Source organism: Nannospalax galili, unplaced genomic scaffold (genome assembly GCF_000622305.1).
Source record: "Nannospalax galili isolate Female #2095 unplaced genomic scaffold, S.galili_v1.0 scaffold346, whole genome shotgun sequence".
In the NCBI taxonomy this organism is placed as follows: Eukaryota; Metazoa; Chordata; class Mammalia; order Rodentia; family Spalacidae; genus Nannospalax; species Nannospalax galili.
In genome coordinates, this window is record NW_008357637.1 from 7,791,588 (window position 1) to 7,808,620 (window position 17,033).

At 41.9% G+C, this 17,033-nt stretch overlaps 1 protein-coding gene across 1 annotated transcript in view; it reads right to left on the minus strand.

Moving 5' to 3' along the window:
* Positions 1–17,033, minus strand: part of Pde11a (phosphodiesterase 11A) — a 456,708-nt gene that overhangs the window by 93,591 nt on the left and 346,084 nt on the right. Inside the window, exon 11 of the mRNA XM_008855328.2 lies at positions 237–383. Coding sequence (XP_008853550.1) covers positions 237–383 — 147 coding nt within the window. The remainder of the gene's footprint in view (positions 1–236; positions 384–17,033) is intronic.

Sequence of the window (17,033 nt, forward strand, 5' to 3'; positions counted from 1 at the left end):
GGAAAGGACAAGTTGTGTCAGGCAGGTGTTAGTGTCCTCAGAGGACCACTTTGAAAGTGAAGCCTTAAGATGATCGAAACCTTCCACAAACTTCCCACAGAGTCTCATAGCACTTCTATGAGGTATGCCAGGCAGAGATCATCACCCACATTGTGTCTTGGAAGGCCTTCAGTTCAGAGGGACTAAATCACCATGCCAGGTGTGCTCTTTGAATCATACATCACAGAATAGCTTACCTCATAGTCAATTTTAAATTTCTGTACCATCCCCAGCTCCATGAACATTCGGAGAGCAGCTGTGATCATGGCGTCAACATCAAGGGAAAAGTCATCAAAATGGATGTCATCAATGGCTAGTTCTGACACCAGGGGGATGTTGGCTGCCTACAAAATCAGAAGACATAAGTCAAACCAAGTTCACCAGCTTTCCCAAACTAGGCATCCTCCTCTCCTCTCCTGCTTATCAAAAGTGCCACATAAATCAGGTCTGACCTGCACTTACACTCTGATACAGCTGAAACTCTGAGCTATAAATGTCTTTTGTTTCTGAACAGTCAATGCCCCAAGCAAACGGAGGGGAGGGGAGAAGGGAAGCTAATCAGAAGAGAAAATATACACAGGATCTATCTACAGAATTTGGAATACAGAACTGTCTAGTTTACTGAAACTGTTATAATACAATATATTCTGATGCATATTACCGAGCACTAAATGAAAGAAACATCTGGGTGGCCAGCAGCTGTGAATTTTAATTGCTGCTACGCTGAGGAGATGGGAATATACTCTGCCTTGTTTCTTCCAACTTTTTACCCTGTACCTTGTAAACATTCTGTTACATGTGCATGCTGCCTATTCAGGACAGAAAAGGGCAGAGAGCTTATCTCTGATACAAAATATGCTGTTGATAAAAATAGAGATGTTGGAGGGTTAGCATAAGCATAGTTTCACTGAAGGTCTAAATTTTGCTATATTGTTTAGTTTTATTCTACATAAACATCAAAATTCCTATTCTGGTTATACATAGTCAAGGTTTATGAAACATTCATGTTAGGTGGCTGTCAATCGGTTATCCTGCGCCAACATAAAGGGGAGAGGAAAATCTTTGGAAATCATTTTATGCTGATTTTATTGGGTTTATCATATCATTTGGGTCACTGTTGGTGTGTGGGGTTATTACTTGGATGTTTTTTCAAGTTGTCAGAGACCATTGTGTATTTGTAGTTCTAGTCTACTTACTGGGTATAAATTACCCTGCAATAATTTATGTCTTGGAACTACTTTGGCTAAGCAATTAAATCCAGCCCTGGTCACTCTAAGCATTCCAGAAACCACATTATCAATCCTTCCTTTCCAACTCTGTGTTTCTCCATAGACGTTTACATGTTTGAGCTAAAATCCAAACACTGGTTATTCCCCACATTATGGAAGAACAATGAACAAATAAATAAGTGTCAGGACAATTAATCTTCCATCTTGAAGACTTGATTTCCATTAAAAATTAATCTTCTTATCCTTCAGCAAATCATTTAATGTATCAGTAAGTTTATAGACTGTAGGCTCTTGGAATTAAAAGAGGTAAAAAAATATGAAATTCAAACATAGTGGTAGATAGTATCTTTGAGTATATGCGTCCTTGTTCATAACACCTGGCCCTATAAAGCACTTTATGTTTTCATTTCTAAAAACATTTTAATGAAAGTTAAACAAATGTACAATAGTTTTTCTAGTAAGTGTACAAAACGATGGATTTCTTTGTGAACTTCACACATACATGTGAGATACTTTGCTCAGTTTCCCTCCAGACCTTCTCTTGCTCTCTCTTACCGTTATCCCAGTTAATCCCCCATCAAGCCCTTCTACTTTTATGTCACATATATATTTAAATCTATATTCCACATATAAGAGAAAATATGTGGCATTTGTCTGAGTTTAGCTTATTTTACTTAATGTGAAGGTTCCCAGTTCTATCTACTTATCTACAAATGACATAATACTATTCCTTGGGAGGGGGGTGGTAAATGTATATGTACATGGCTGTGTATGTGCATGTGTGCGCCAGACATTGCAATTTTATTATGTTCTGTTTTATTATCTTCCATTTCCCCTATTTCTCAGTTCTTTTCCTTTCTGCTCTATTTTCAAGGAGATGCTGTCTCTTTTTACTCTTCAGATGTTATTACCGCAGTTTCCATGTCTTCTGACAATTCTTCCTTGGTTTCTGAATGTTTCTTTTTAACAGCATCCTAATTTTCTCTCATGGATATACTATCTTCTTTTACTTCTCTGGAAGAATTTGACATTTTCTTCTCCTTTACTTTGATTTAATTTCTGTTTTTATGGTGATAAAAACACATACCTTCATTTACTCAAAAATTTAAGTGTACAGGATTATTAAATATATGTACATTTTCATCATGTGCAATGAAAACTCCATCCCCACTGAACAACTCCTAATTTCCTATTTCTTCCCGCTTTTGGCAGCCACCATTCTACTTTCTGCTTTCAAGTTTGATTACTCCAACTACCCTGTATACCAGGAGTCACGCCATATTTGTCTTCATGTGATTGGTTTGTTTGATCAGCATAAAGTTCTATCAACATATTCTTCCCTTTTAATGTTGAATAACATGGCATGGGATGACTTACACATTTTTCATTTATCCTTTTATGGTTTATTGTCATTCTTAATTAGCTACCCTTCAAAAAAAGATATCCATGGCTCTAGAAAGCTTGGTGGCTTTCTTCAGGTGTCTGGTAATCTTTGGTTTCTCACTCTTGTTTAAAGCTTCCATTACAGCTTGTGGGGCTAATCTGTAAAGGGTCCGATTTTCTTGGGGAAGCTATGAAGGGTCAGTCTCTTTGGCCACTCACGCTTCCCAGAGAATCTTTTGGTTGGCTCCTGCTGAGAAGCCTGGTGTGGTGTGGGTCTAGGGAGCCTCAGCTTCAGACTGTAACTGTTCATTCGGCCTGGTCTTCAGCCTGCTCTCCGGCCTTCATCTGCGCTGAAGAGCCCTTTCAAGGACCTCCTGCTCTCCCCCTTTCAGAGGCCAGCTTCCAGTCTTGAGGGAATGGACACTGGAGCTAGGGCTCAGCTGTCTCTTGGACTTCCTGTTTTCCTGTCAGCAGCTCCGCTCTCACTTTCACCCTGAGCTGTTTGTGGGGAGGAGTCTGCTGTATGGATCTTAGCTCTCCACCTTCCGCATTGCCTTTCTTGGGTCTGCTAAATTATATACTACTCATCTGTCTATTTTCTGGCTTATAAAATGCTGCCATCAGTAAATTCTCTCTCAATTTATTTGACTTTGAGAATTTATACCTTAAACTCAAAGCAAAACAAAAACAAAACCCTTTATTGCTATTTTAGTAAGGTATGGGGAGGGAATTAAAGAAAATAAATATGCTTAAGCTACTATTTTAATACACAAATCATCAAAATTTCCTTTATTAAGAGTTACTTTCTAGGGGCTGGAGAGATGGCTCAGCAGTTAAGAACACTGGCTGTTCTTGCAGAAGACCCAGGTTCGAATCCCAGCACCCACATGGCAGCTAACAACTGTCCGTAACCCCAGTTCCAGGAGATCTGACAGCCTCTCTGTCCTCCACAGGCATTGCACGACATGGGTACACTTACCTACATGCAGACAATACACACATACACATAAAAATAATAATAAAATACTAAAAAAAGGTTTGGCTTTAAATTAAAAAAAGAGAGATACTTTTAAAATGGTCATCTTGGAGAGCTCAGAGGTAAGCCACCTTTGGCCTTCAGCCCCTCTCTAGTGCATAGGCCTGGCTGCAGCTACATGAATTATGCCTGTATGTTCAGTGTGAATGATCATACTTACCAGGCAGACAACATGCATCTTTTCCTTAGGGAAGCTCCAGAGAGACTCTACTTTCCTTATACTTTTCTGTGGCTTGTACACAGAGAAGACCAAAGATCGGTGTTTGTTGCAATAGTTCAAATTCAAATTCAAACACAACCAGAAAACTACTTCTTAAGAGACACAGGTAATTCTCAGGAGGCAAATCTGTTTCTGAATTGGCACAGGGGGCTCTTAGAGTTTGTCACCAAAGCAGCAGAAGTGGCAATAGAGACGTCACTGCTGCTTTCCAGGTGGCCCCTGTCTTCTAGGTTATTAATAGTGTAGTCCTTCATGCCATTATAAATCTTCTGTCCTTCAAAGGTACTAAATCCACTTAATTATCTTAAAAATTAAAGAATATGGGCATTTTTTCATTATGAAATGTTAATGGAAAGGAAATAAGAACATTAGGTTGAAAAATGTAGGGTGACCTCTGGTTCACCAAGACCCAGCCTTACTGACCTTGTCTTTTTCCCCTAATAGGTTGATTGATCCACAGTTAAATCATACCAGCCTATATATCACCCTGAGCCCTGCTGTAAACCTTTTCTGGCACTTGTAGATGCATTAAAAAGTTCAAAACGTTTCAGGAATGATCAAATTTTGAGCCATTTTAATAAATATGGGTAGTTTTCATTCATACATTTCTGGGTTCAAGAGCAGATTCTAGAAAGTGAACAGTAAAAAATAGAGGGCACTCTAAGGAGACAGACATGGAGGTCTAGCCTGCAGAAGACTTGGGAATAGCCTTCTACTGCCATTCCTTGTGCTAGAGACACATGCCCCTCATCTCTCCCGAGGAACACAGAATGGGACCACATCTTTTGAGCCTATAATTACTCCCGCCATACAATATTAACAAAACAAATCAAAGACAATTTCTCAAAGTGTCAGTCTTCAACCTTTAAATATTTATAAAGTGCCATATCCCTAAATCAAAGAGGAGTGTCACAATCCAAAATAACTACTGAATTAATAGCCAGGAAATAACATTTGGATAAAAAACCATTTACTTTACTGCAGCAATAAATGAAAACACAGAATTATGAGTCCTGGGGCTAATTTGAATAATGTTCAAGAAGTGAGATTCTGGCTGGTTGGGAGTACCTGGTATCCTTTGACCATTCCTTTTCTTTGTTTGGGTCTTAATAGTTAAGTGCTTATCAAAGAGGGTCATAAAACTGCCTCCTCTAAAATTGAAAAGGTAGCTTTACAAAGAGGCTATAAAATGTTAAAATATAATCTTGGATCCCTTGACACATGAATATTACATTTTGTGATGCTCAGTAAATGAGAAGAAACAACAAGGTGGGTGGTAGTTTAGCCCTGGCCACTCAAAGGAAATGGACCTGTTGCTATTCAAATCCAACCTACTCAGAAGCACCGCTGGACAAAAGCAGACTCAGAAGGCTTAGGATTCTGGGATCTGTGGAGACAGGAAGCTGAACTATAGTGATACAGAAGAGAATATAGAGGTCTTTCTTTTGCCAACACCTTTATAGCACTTTAATATGTACTAGGTATTGCTTTAGTATTTTATGGATATTGACTCATTCGCTCTTTATAAGGACCCTAAGGATATTTAAGCTGGGGATATTTAGAATCCCATATCACAATGAAGCAACTGAAATCAATGATAAACTTCTCTAAATTTGCAGTGTGATTGGCAGAGGCAGATTTGAACCTTAGGCATTTGGCTGTAAACACTGGTTCCCAACCACTGTACTAACTCTGGGAATGGACTGAAGGCAAGCAATGAGTCACCCATTCCTGTCCCATACGAACTAATGGGAGCCAGGGGCAGTACTTGGGAATCATAGAAGAGACTTGTCTAGTGGTCTATTTGTAATGATGAGCAGCTTGGGCCCATTTTGGAGAATAATGTTTTAGATTTGTGTGAATCTACTTGGAGAAATCTTTAAGCTCAAATCTGGCTTTGGTATGAACCTCAGTTAGCAGCCTTGTGTTGATTAGCACTAATGTAGAATCAACTCTTGAGAAACCAAATGTATCCTGAAAAAAATAACTTGTCTACTGGGGGAGCAGGAACATACATCGGATGTGATTGCCAGCACAGCAGTGTCGTCACTAAAAAGTAGTGCTTAAATTCTCTTAGTATTTGCTCTAAGAGCCATTTATTTAATTTATCTTGTAATTGCCTAGAACATTCTTTAAAACAGATGTAGAGGCTAATCTTACTCTGACATCCATTCTTGAGTGGCCATCAGCAAGAAACCAAAGTAGATCCCAGACTAAGCATTCTTTGTATAGATAACCACAAACCATGCTGCCTCATGGCCGCTGTAAGCATCACTGAAACAAGAACCCTCCCCGGGTGCTTAGAAATAGGAAGTACTGAATTATCAGTGCCTGCTATAATTGTGTTGTTATGACCATTATATTAATCAGCTTTCACTGCTGTGACAAAATCACTGAGACAAATCTTCTTAAAGGAGAAAAGACTTGTTTTGGCCCATGTGCTGGATAGCTTTAGGGTCAACTTGACACACCTGGGTTGAGGGAGCCTCAATCGGGGAATTGCCTCTGTTGGACTGGCCTGTGGCCATGTCTGTGGGGCATCTTCTTGATGAGTGATGTGGGAGGGCCCAGCCCACTGTGGGTGGTGCCACCCCTGGGCAGGTGTTGCATAAGAAAGCAGGCTGAGCAGGGGCCAAGGGAGCAAGCCAGTAAGCAGCATTCCTCCATGGCCTGTGCTCCAGCTCCTGCCTCCAGGTTCCTGCCCTGAGATCCTGCCTTGGGCTCCCTGATGAACTGTGACCTGGGAGATGTAAGCTGAATAAACCCTTTCCTCCCCAAGCTGGTATTGGTCAGAGTATTCTGTCACAGCAATGAAGAACAAACTAAGACAGCCCATGATTTCAGAAGTCTGAGTCCTTGATGGGTTGGCTCCACCACTTTCAGGCCTGTCAGAAGGAAGAAAGATTGTGGTGGAAAGGTCTGGTAGCGCAAAGCTACTCACCTCATAGCAGTCATGAAGCAGAGACTGGGGTAGGGGGAGCTAGAATATACTCTTCAAAGGCACACCCCCAGTGTTCTACTTCCTCCAACTTGGCCTTACTTCTGAGTAACCCACTCAGCTATGAATTCATCATTAGATTCACTGATGAAGTTAGGACCCTTGTTATCCAATCATCTCTCAGCTTGGAAGAAAGGCTTTGATATAAACGCCTTTTTAGGCATCATGTAGACAAACCATAACAGTCATCGTCATTTTAACACTTATTCCCCCAAAGAAGGGTGCAATAGACACAGGAAGTCTTAATGACTAGAGTCTGAGAAGTAAAGCTCCCCACTTGCCCTTAGGAGACCTCACTGAATTCATTTTAGCTTGCTCAGTACACGCATGTTTTATGGCTAATTCCACTTTGGGCTCTTCTCTAGGTGCTAATGCATACATACATCTGGGACTCCAACATAGTCCTGAGGTCAGTCTGGAGCTGTGAAGAATGCAGGCAGGTACACAACAGGGCAGTTTAAGAGGTGATGAGGGTAACATGACATTATTGTAATTCCTGGAGAAATATTTTTCAATTTCCTGTCCCTATCTTCATTTGAATTGTCTTTAAACTTTAGCTTTATAAAGTTTATGTAGAATAAACTGTTAGAAATAGTTACTATGATTAAAAATTTCTCAAGATGGACTGAAGAGATGGCTCGGCAGTTAAGAACTGGCACTGCTCTTGCAGAGGACTTGGTTGAGTAGGGCTCTATATTTAATGGAGCATAAAGGGAACAAGGTGCTCCGTAAGACAGAAAGAAATAAGAATTTCTCTTCTTAGGGAGGGCAGAGAAAGGAGTAGAAGGGAACCCTGGGGCATGCAGCGGATCTCAGAGCATTCATCTGGGAAGCCGATGACCTAGCCAAGACCACCATGGAGGCCTTGTTAGCATCCATACACTATACCATAGGCACCTGGCCTGCCTTTGGTCAAGTGGACGGACACCTATTATTGTTTACACTCAAGAACTCACCAGGTACTCCTTGAATGGTAGACTGTTGAGGATTTTAGACCATCAGCATCTAGTACCCCACCCATGACCACCCAATGTCAGTGGCATCTGTCTGGGTAATGTACTTCAGCCCAGTACTCACATAATACTGAGAATACCAATAAAGTGAAGAGACAGGTACATGGTGCTGGGTACCCACAGGGCTGCTGGCGTACCTCTGAGCATGCTTGGAAGCTGAAATGAATCAGCTCATGGCCCTGGAGTGCCAGGATAGTGGTTAATGACATCCCTGCCCAATGCTATGTAATTGTTTGCTAAAAGCCCAATAGAAAAGAGGGAGAGTATTTGTTGTCCCATGTTCTCACCATTGTCTTTGCCATTGTGGGCAGGACTCTGCACAGTTAACTCATTAAATATTCACCAGATGATACAGTGAAAGCTTGGTCATGCCACTGAAAGCTATTCAAGAAGCTCCCCAGATCATGCCACAGTAACTTCTTTCAAGGTTGTGCAAACTTTTTGCCAGACACCTTAACGAATAGCTTATGCTTAGTGCATGAGGGGAGAGAGAGAGAGAGAGAGAGAGAGAGAGAGAGAGAGAGAGACAAGATCACATGATACAAGTAAGTCAAACAAGTTTCTAACTTTGGGTGGCTCTAATGCTCTCTGTTTATATAGCACTGGGGCTCTAGGGAATACATGGAGGGCCCCTGGTTCTGGTCTTGAGATTCCCAGCTGTGTGACTTTGAGCACTGGAATAACCTGCAGGATGGATGTGTGCGTGTGTGTGTGTGTGTGTGTGTGTGTGTGTGTGTGTGTGCAGCATGGTGGCCTTATGAGGTAGTCAAGAACTTATAGTGTCCTTCTTATGTTTTAATAGGAGCAAGGAGAGTAAATATTTTCAGATTTCCAAGACTATGTACTGCTTGCATTTGACTTTAAGGTTTAGAGATATGAGTTGCCAACACCCTAAAGCACTTGCTGGCAGCTCAGCATGGTCCGGTCCTTCTAACCCAGGAACCATGGTCTTCAGTTTCCACTACCAAAGCTACTTTGCCTTTTGCAGACTATTTTTCTTACTCATGTGCTCAGTTAGGCCTTAATGGCTTCCTGCCCAGCTCAGCCTCAACCTGATCTGGAAGTCTTGCTTGGATATTTTCAGTGTACAGAGTGAAAGAAATCATAGTCACTCAGGTGTCTTCCTTATTCTGTACTGATTGGTAGCACACAGACCATACAGATATGAGGCAAAGATTCAAAGATTCCTTTAGTGACTTGATCAACAAAGAAAAAAGGAGAAAGACTGTGAGGAAATCTGTGTACCAACTAAAGATAAAGCTGTCCAGGAGCATCGGTGTCTAGAGATGGACCAAAGCATCAGCCTCTAGAGATGGACCAGAGTTTGAAAACTTGTAATAGGGACCATGTTAGTTGGTTTAGCATTTTATTATCAAATAGTTAAACCTAGTCAGGTTATTTCTATGCTTTAAAAATATCACTTTTATCATAGGATAGCTACTAACTACAATTCAAAGGGGAAAAACATTGATACTGAGTTAAAAGAGCTAAGCCCCAAAGGACAGCAAAGGGCACAGAGCACAGAGGCCCAGGAAATAAGAACAATGTTGGAGACCACGGAGACTGGAAGCTCCATTTATCCTCTATGTGGTTTTGGTCAAGGTCGACTTGACCTTGGCCTGCATGTGTTAGAGATATGTTAAGTCCCAACATCTCTGTCACAAAGTTCCACATTCCACAAGAAGCAAAGGCGGGGGGGGGTGAAACCTGAACCTTGGGATTACTATTAGTAGGTAATAGCAATGAGGGTGAAGAGGAGGGGAGAGCCACTGGCCAGGATCAGGGCTTTACTGGGGTTTCCCATTCATGTCTCTTATCCCATCCCATGCTCTCTCAGCTTTATCCCATGCCCTGAGTCCCTTCTTTTCAGCCTGTTAGTTAAGGTCAGGAGTATAATGTGTCACCAGAGAAAGAAGAGGCTGGTCGTCCTATAATCACTTTCCAGTGAGCTGGCCAGAAGAAAGATTTCAATATTTATGCATTCAGTATAAACATTTTCCCATTCTGTGCATCAAAATGCACAGAAGAGTCTCTGTTGCTTCTGAAACTATACATCTCAGCTGCTGCTTTAGTGTGCAGCTGGGTGTCCTCTTAGAAAAATAAACCCTACTTTCCCCATGTGCTTCACACTCCTCGAGGCAAGATAAATAAGAATTTATATACTTTTACTTGTAGATTTAGTAAATATTTATATTGAGTTGTGCCATAAAGGCACAGGTAGCATTATAAAAGAGGTTTCTACTCTTAGGGGTGAATAAAGCAGTCACTTGCAGCGAAGATGTAATTTATCAAGTGAGGCAAAGATGGTTGTAGGGATGGACTACTGAGACACAATTCCCTGTCTTGAGTTCTATCTGGATTTATTCTTGGCTGGATGGAGGTGCTCTTGAGTACACAAATGTGAACAACTATGTCCACAGGTCATGCACACACTTGAATTTTAATTCACTCTTTGACGTCTACCAGCTGTTTATTAGCCCATTCTGTCTTGGTCAATCAATTCTTCCACACCATCAAACATCTTCATTTTATTCAGGCTGTGTTGTTAGTGATATTTGATAAGTTGAGTATCATAGGTAAGGCAAAACTATCTTAGAAAAGAAGTTCTAGTTTGGAAAATGTATATTGTTCAGTAAAAAATTTCATAAATTTAATAACACTAATAGCTTTAAAAATTAAGAACTCAACCATGTTTACACAAGTTGGCCATTTTTGGTAGTTCTGGGAAGAATATACATGAGAAAAAATACTATTCCTATTTTTGTGCATTTATTGATATATATCAATATATATATATATATAGTATCAAGCATTGTGTTAAGTTCTTTACAGCATCTCATTTAACCCTGCAAGAACTTCATGGATAAAATTCCATTTTTAGTCCCAAGTTAATCACTCCTAGCGTAGATAAAGAAACTGACATAAAGAAAATTTACAATTTGTCTGAGTTCATTCAACTAGAAAAATATTGAAATCAGAATTCAAATACAGCTAATCTGCTCCCCTGAACCCTGTGTTTGTAACTCCACCCTCTACTGTTCATGTTTAAGTCTAAGAATAACTTAAACATTCTTAGCTTAGATCCACTGTGGTGTCACCCTGGTATTGGCATATTGCTTCCAGAGCTTCTATTCCATCCAGCTTTAAAAATAATTATTTTTGTCATTGTGAGTCTGTCTCTCATTATTTATAATTTCCATAAGGAAAGGATTAAGATTCTCAAGTGTCAGCAGTTATTGCAGCCTAGGACTATTCTCACGGCTAGTACTTGATAAATGTGGGTTGGTGGTGTGCCAAATGCATAACCTCTGGAGCCAAGCAGATGTGTATATGAATCTGTGTTTGCCACTTGCTAAAGCTGTGGCCTTGGGCACATCTCTTTTGATAAAGAAACATAAAAATAACTATCCCTCACAATCATTAAAAAGTTGAAATGAGACAAAATACTTGGTACAGTGCCAGCCTCACAGTGGTCCTCAGTATCTGGTAGCAGATTTGTTTGCTAGGTCTGCCTAACAGAAGACCATACATTGGGTGGCTTAATCAACAGCAATGTGTTTCTTCATAGGTCTGGAGGCTGAAAGTCCAGGACTGAAGTATCTGCAGGTTTTAGTTCTCTTGGGCATTTTCTCCTTGGTTTGTAGATGGCTGTATCCTCATCTGGCTTTCTGTGTTTGAACGTCTTTGGTGTCTTCCTCTTCTTATAAGGACATTAGTCAATTAGGAATTGTAGCCCACTCATTTAACCTCATTTAGCCTTAATTACCCATCAAAGGCCCTGCCTCCATATCCTGCCATTGTCCAAGATACAGGTCATGAAATCAACGTGTAAATTTTAGGGGAAACACAATTTAATCCATAACAGGTGGTTATCATTATTGCAAGCAAACACAACACAACCCCCAGGCCTTCCAAATAAACATCTCGCATCAAGTTCAAGATGTGGTGCCCTTAAGAAGCTTGCTGCTTACATTTCTAACTCCTCCTCTCCCCTTAGAAGCCTTCTAGAGAGGCTCTTTCCTCAGTAGTCTGTGCTATACTCACTTTTGGAAAGAGATATATTCAGAATTAGATGTCTAAGACGACACTGGGAAAATATGATTCATCAACCTCAGTATCTCACAAAGCATGGCTTGAGGCTGTAGACTTGCCAAATATGACACCAGCCTGCCTGAGGAAGGAGATCCTCATGTGGTGAACTGGTAAGGAAGTGGGTCTTCAACCCAGTATCTTGTTTATTGAACCCACCCAGCCACTCTGGGCCCCTATCCTTGTACTTCCCTATTTAGAAAATAACTACATAGCTATCCTGTTGAGAAGAGTCCCAGGAAAGAAGCTCCTTCTCAGAGAGACTGGTGTGCCACTGTCAGTTCCTGGTGCACCTGACTCAGAAGAGCCCCTTAGTCTACGACTTCACTCCTGTCCATTTCCTGGCTGTCCGGAACTCACATATTATCTCATGTTGATTTTCCCAGTGCAGTTGGACCTTTCCCTTCCACGGTTTGCTCTCCACTAAATTTCCTGTGTTGTCATTCACTCTCTTCCATTTAATAAATATTTCCTGAAGTCTTCTGAGATGTTAGGCATGTTGTCAAGTGCTGTGTAGGCATCTTTGTACTGCTCCAAGCAGGGACTTCCTGAAGAGCAGGACAGAACAGAAACTCTGGTTTGTTTTTTGACTAAGCCAGAGGTCTGTCCATGAAGGTTAGGTAAAATTGATGGACACAGGTAAGTTGGACACCTCAAAATATTCCTCCGGAGGCTGAGGGGCTGAAGAAGTGGAAGGAAGCAGTGTATGGAGGTTTAAGGAAAAGCCCTCTTCTAATGGCAGTGGAAAGAGCAGAGCCTGAGATATACAGGGGGCCCCAAACCAGAGGAGAGGTGGCAGAGCCAGCAAGAGAGGAGTGAGGGACTGGTCTAAAGCCCAGTGAAATGATCCCGTGACTAAGGATCAGCAGATCTTTCTTACTCTGCTGCTCCGGGGATTTGTGGGTAGCATGTCTAAATTCATGTCCTGTTCCTATACAGCACAGCATCAAACAACAAAAAGAATCATTTTTACCAAGTGCTCTTTATAACGGGGCTTCTTCAGTTCTCTTTTGGAAAATGGAATCAGATCAAAGCTTACTGCAGATGTTGATTAGACAGCAAAGGGACAGCATACGTTTTAAATAATGGTCCCTTGTTAGCTTCCTTCTTTGCTTTTCTATGAAGCCTTCTGGCTTCTGACAATTAGTGTCGTCAGTGGTTAGCCTTGTGTAAGAGTGAACTGTGCCAATGCTGCACTCCTCGTTTCAGCTGTAGAGGAAAGACGGTGAGAACGGGAACAGATGAGGTCAGGAAGTGTCCAGAAGGATGGGGGGCGAGTGGCGGGGGGAGGCCAGATCAAATGCATGTTGAGCACAGACAGGATGTCCTGAAGTGAGCAAGCATCACCTACAAGGGCCCAGAAGAGAAGTGCCAGCAAGCCAGTCGCACTGAATCTAGGATGACAAATCCCACCTCAGTTAGATCCCCCAAGAGAAACAAAAGGAAGGCAATTAGCATCAACTAGCTCACCCACAGCTAGTTTCTCACTGAATTCACACTCTTATGACGGTTAGAGAGCTTAACTTGTTGGTAAGAGGGTTGAGTAAGTTAAGCTCTGAGCAATCTAAAGAGAAAGGGATGCACAGAGAAGGGAATTGTTCAGTTTTACAGAACTATAACACCAGGAATCAGAAGGGATAACTGAATAAGCTGTGCAAGAAATTCATGTTAGAAATGAGAGAATGTGTGAAAGGACATCCCAAGATCTGTCAGCCTGAGTGAGATAATTTTTGCATTTTCAGACTATGGATCATCCAAAAAGATAAGCTAGCTGCCACCTAGTGTCCATTTTGGAGAGCATTCCTTCCCTCCTCCTCTATCCCAGCCCAGCAGGGAAATCAAGCAAGACCAGGAATAGCTGGAGCTAGAGACAGGAACATTCCCAGAGCCAAAGGAGGACTGCAGTTCAGGACACAGTGGTGGAAGAAAGCTTGAAGGTATTCACCTAGAAAAGAGGAAGGGACTGTGTGGAAGAGGAAGAGCTAAGCGGTGGCGAAATACGCTTAGTGACGTTGTAGGGTGTCCCTGAAGTCTGACAGTGGTGGTCCATGCTGACAAGTGGGATACCACCACCCCAAGATATACTAGGCATTTTTTGACTAAATAGTTTTAGATAGATCAGCATGAACTGAAGGCATATCCTACCTTCTTTGGAGTACTCTGTGTGTGTTCACACAGAAGAATAGGAAGATAAAAAGTAGTGCCCTACCCGCAGGAACAGGGGCAGTGAGCAGGGACAGGGCATGTCCAGACTACCTTATTCAATCCCTGTCCATCAGGTGGCTTTTCTTACTGAGCCTCTTTGTGAGATTAATTTCTAAAGGGGACACTTTCCTGCTTAGTCACTAGGGTGTGTGGCATTATCATTTCTGTTCATTTGTTCCTCTTAAGGTAAGAGCGTTCTACCGGCCCATGTATTTCCACACACCCAGCACCTCCCAAAGGAGGAAAAAAACTACTTGACCAGGGACTTCAAGCCTGCCAAGACTTGCTTTGGCAAACAAATTGTAGTGAAAGTGATTGTATATCAAGACCCCCCCCCCACTCATACTCACACTCACAGAGCAGAAACTATAAGGCCAATCATGTGGCTTTGCTAGCTCTCTTGTTCTTTTTCTTCTCCCCTAAGCAAGGCATGTTTTGGGTGAGACTTCTCCTTCAGTCTGAATGTTGCAATGAAGGAAGTTCATGATTACAGCAGATGTACTGCTGACATGTAACAAGAACTAGAAACAAGCCTTTATAGTGTTTTTTCCTTTGGCGTAAGTTCATGAATGTTTCTATAATAACATTTTCCTCCATGTACTTTTCTTATTTTATATTGTCCTGGACACTTTAGATCTACTCCCTAAAATGAAGGACATCTGTTACAAAATCCTTTCTGTCTTACCCAAACTATTAAGGGTTTTGCATGACACAAATAAGTGTGTCATATTCTGGGTAAGACTTTTGTATTGAAAAAGAAGACTCTGAGCACATCCCAGGCTTTTGGGTAAATTAGCACCTTGGGGTGAAGACACAAGGCCTGAAACTCCAGTCAGGTGTGTCTAGCTCCTACTTCGTGTTCAATGACCCCCAGCTCCCCTGACAGAAGTACAAGTTTCCACCTTAAACCAGTGCTTCAGCCTCTCAACTCTGTTTCATATTCTCCCAGGAAGCTTAACCACAACCACACCCATCTTGAAATTCTGACATAGTGAGTACAGGATGAGGGCTTGGGATCCTTACTTTCTAAACATTCCCTTTATGCTGCCGAGACACCAGGCTGAGAAGCCACCATCAGCCCCATTCTACTGGCAGGCTTACAGGGCCTATGGGGAGCCAGAAAAGCCCAGTCTCTGCTGGAGTTCTGGCAGAGGTTGGCAGGCATGCTAGTCTCTATTGACCAGTGGAAAGACCCTGGCAATGAAGAGTCATTAATTCTAGGAACGTTGCCCCTCATGGTCCCTTGGTAGGAGATGACAATGGCACAAGTGAGTATAATTGTTCTCTAAGACCCTCTGCCTCTTTGCCATCAATGTTTATCAGATAGATTAAGTCTTCCTCTGTCCCTTGAGGAAAGGATGACATCATCTCTTGCTACCAGCAAGGAGACCTTGGAGTCAAAGAGTTTCTGCTGAAGTCACCATAGAGGCTGACAACCAGCTGCCTGTGAATTCACTGCTTACCTGTGGGGGCTGGGGACTTTCCAGTAGCCTTTAAACTGATGGCACTGAAGTGTGCCAGGAGTTGGATCTGAGCCCCAGTGAACAGAGGAAAACACTGCATAGTAAGGACCCAGCCTCCAGGGAGAACTGCAGTTGTCACAGCTAACAGAAGATGCTCTGCATATCATCGTAATCACCATTACATCTAAGGACTATAGCAGAGACAAAGGACTTGTCTGTGTTTGTGTGTGCGTGGCGGGGGGTATGGTATACATGCATTTGTCTGAGGGTGTGCACACCCATAAACACATATGCATTAGCCAGAGGAGGATGTCAGATGTCTTCCTCTATCACTCCCCACTTTAATTTTTGAGACAAGGGTTTCATTGAACTTGAAGCTCACATTTCTGTTAGTCTGGCTGGATAGTGAGCTCCTGGGATCTGGTTGTCTCTGGTCCTCACTACTGGGGTTATAAGCTTGCACTGGCATGCCCAGTTTTTATGTGGGTGCTGGGAATCTGAACTCAAGTCTTCTTGCTTTCATAGCAAGTGTTCTTACTGATCCACCTCCCCAGCCCTGAAAAATAATTTGAAAATTTATTTATTTTTTAAATTTATGTGTATGAACAAGTGTTTTGCCTGTATGTATGTAAGTGCTGTGTGATGCCTACAGAGGCCAGAAGAGGGTGTCTGATCCCCTGGGTCCTCTGTAAGAGCAGCCAGTGTTCTTAACTGCTAAGCCATCTCTTCGGCCCCCCTGAATTTTTTTTTTATCTATTACTTTTATTTTATGTGTTTGAAAGTATTGCCTACATGTATGTAAGTGCACCCATGCCATGCAATGCCCCCGGAGGTCAAGGGCATAGGATCCCCTGGAACTAGAGTTACACTTGGTTGTTAGCTGCCATGTGGGTTCTGGGATTAGGACCCAGGTTCTCTGCAAGAGTGGCCAGTGCTCTTAACTGCTAAGTCATCTCCCCAGCCCCCTGAAATATTTTTAACAGGTAAATTGAAGAAGACCGTTCTACTTGAGGTCCAAAGAAATGAGCTAGAAAAATGTGTGTGCTCATGCACGTGTGTACATGTGTGTGTATAAATGTGAAAGCTTGGAGGAAAACGGGACACCCAAGATGGGGAAGAAGTAAATACAAAGAGAAATGAACAAAATCAGAAACTCCAGAAGGAAAAGTGAAACCTTTGAATACAAGCAATAAGTGAACCATGATAGAGCATTCTGGGATAGTCAGATAAAGTCCTGAAATCTGGAGAAGAATCCCAAGATAATGGCATGGACCAGATCTTCAACAGAATAGTGGAAGAAAATTTTTCCAAATTAAAAAAAGACATGCCCATACAAATACAAGAAGCATACAGAACAC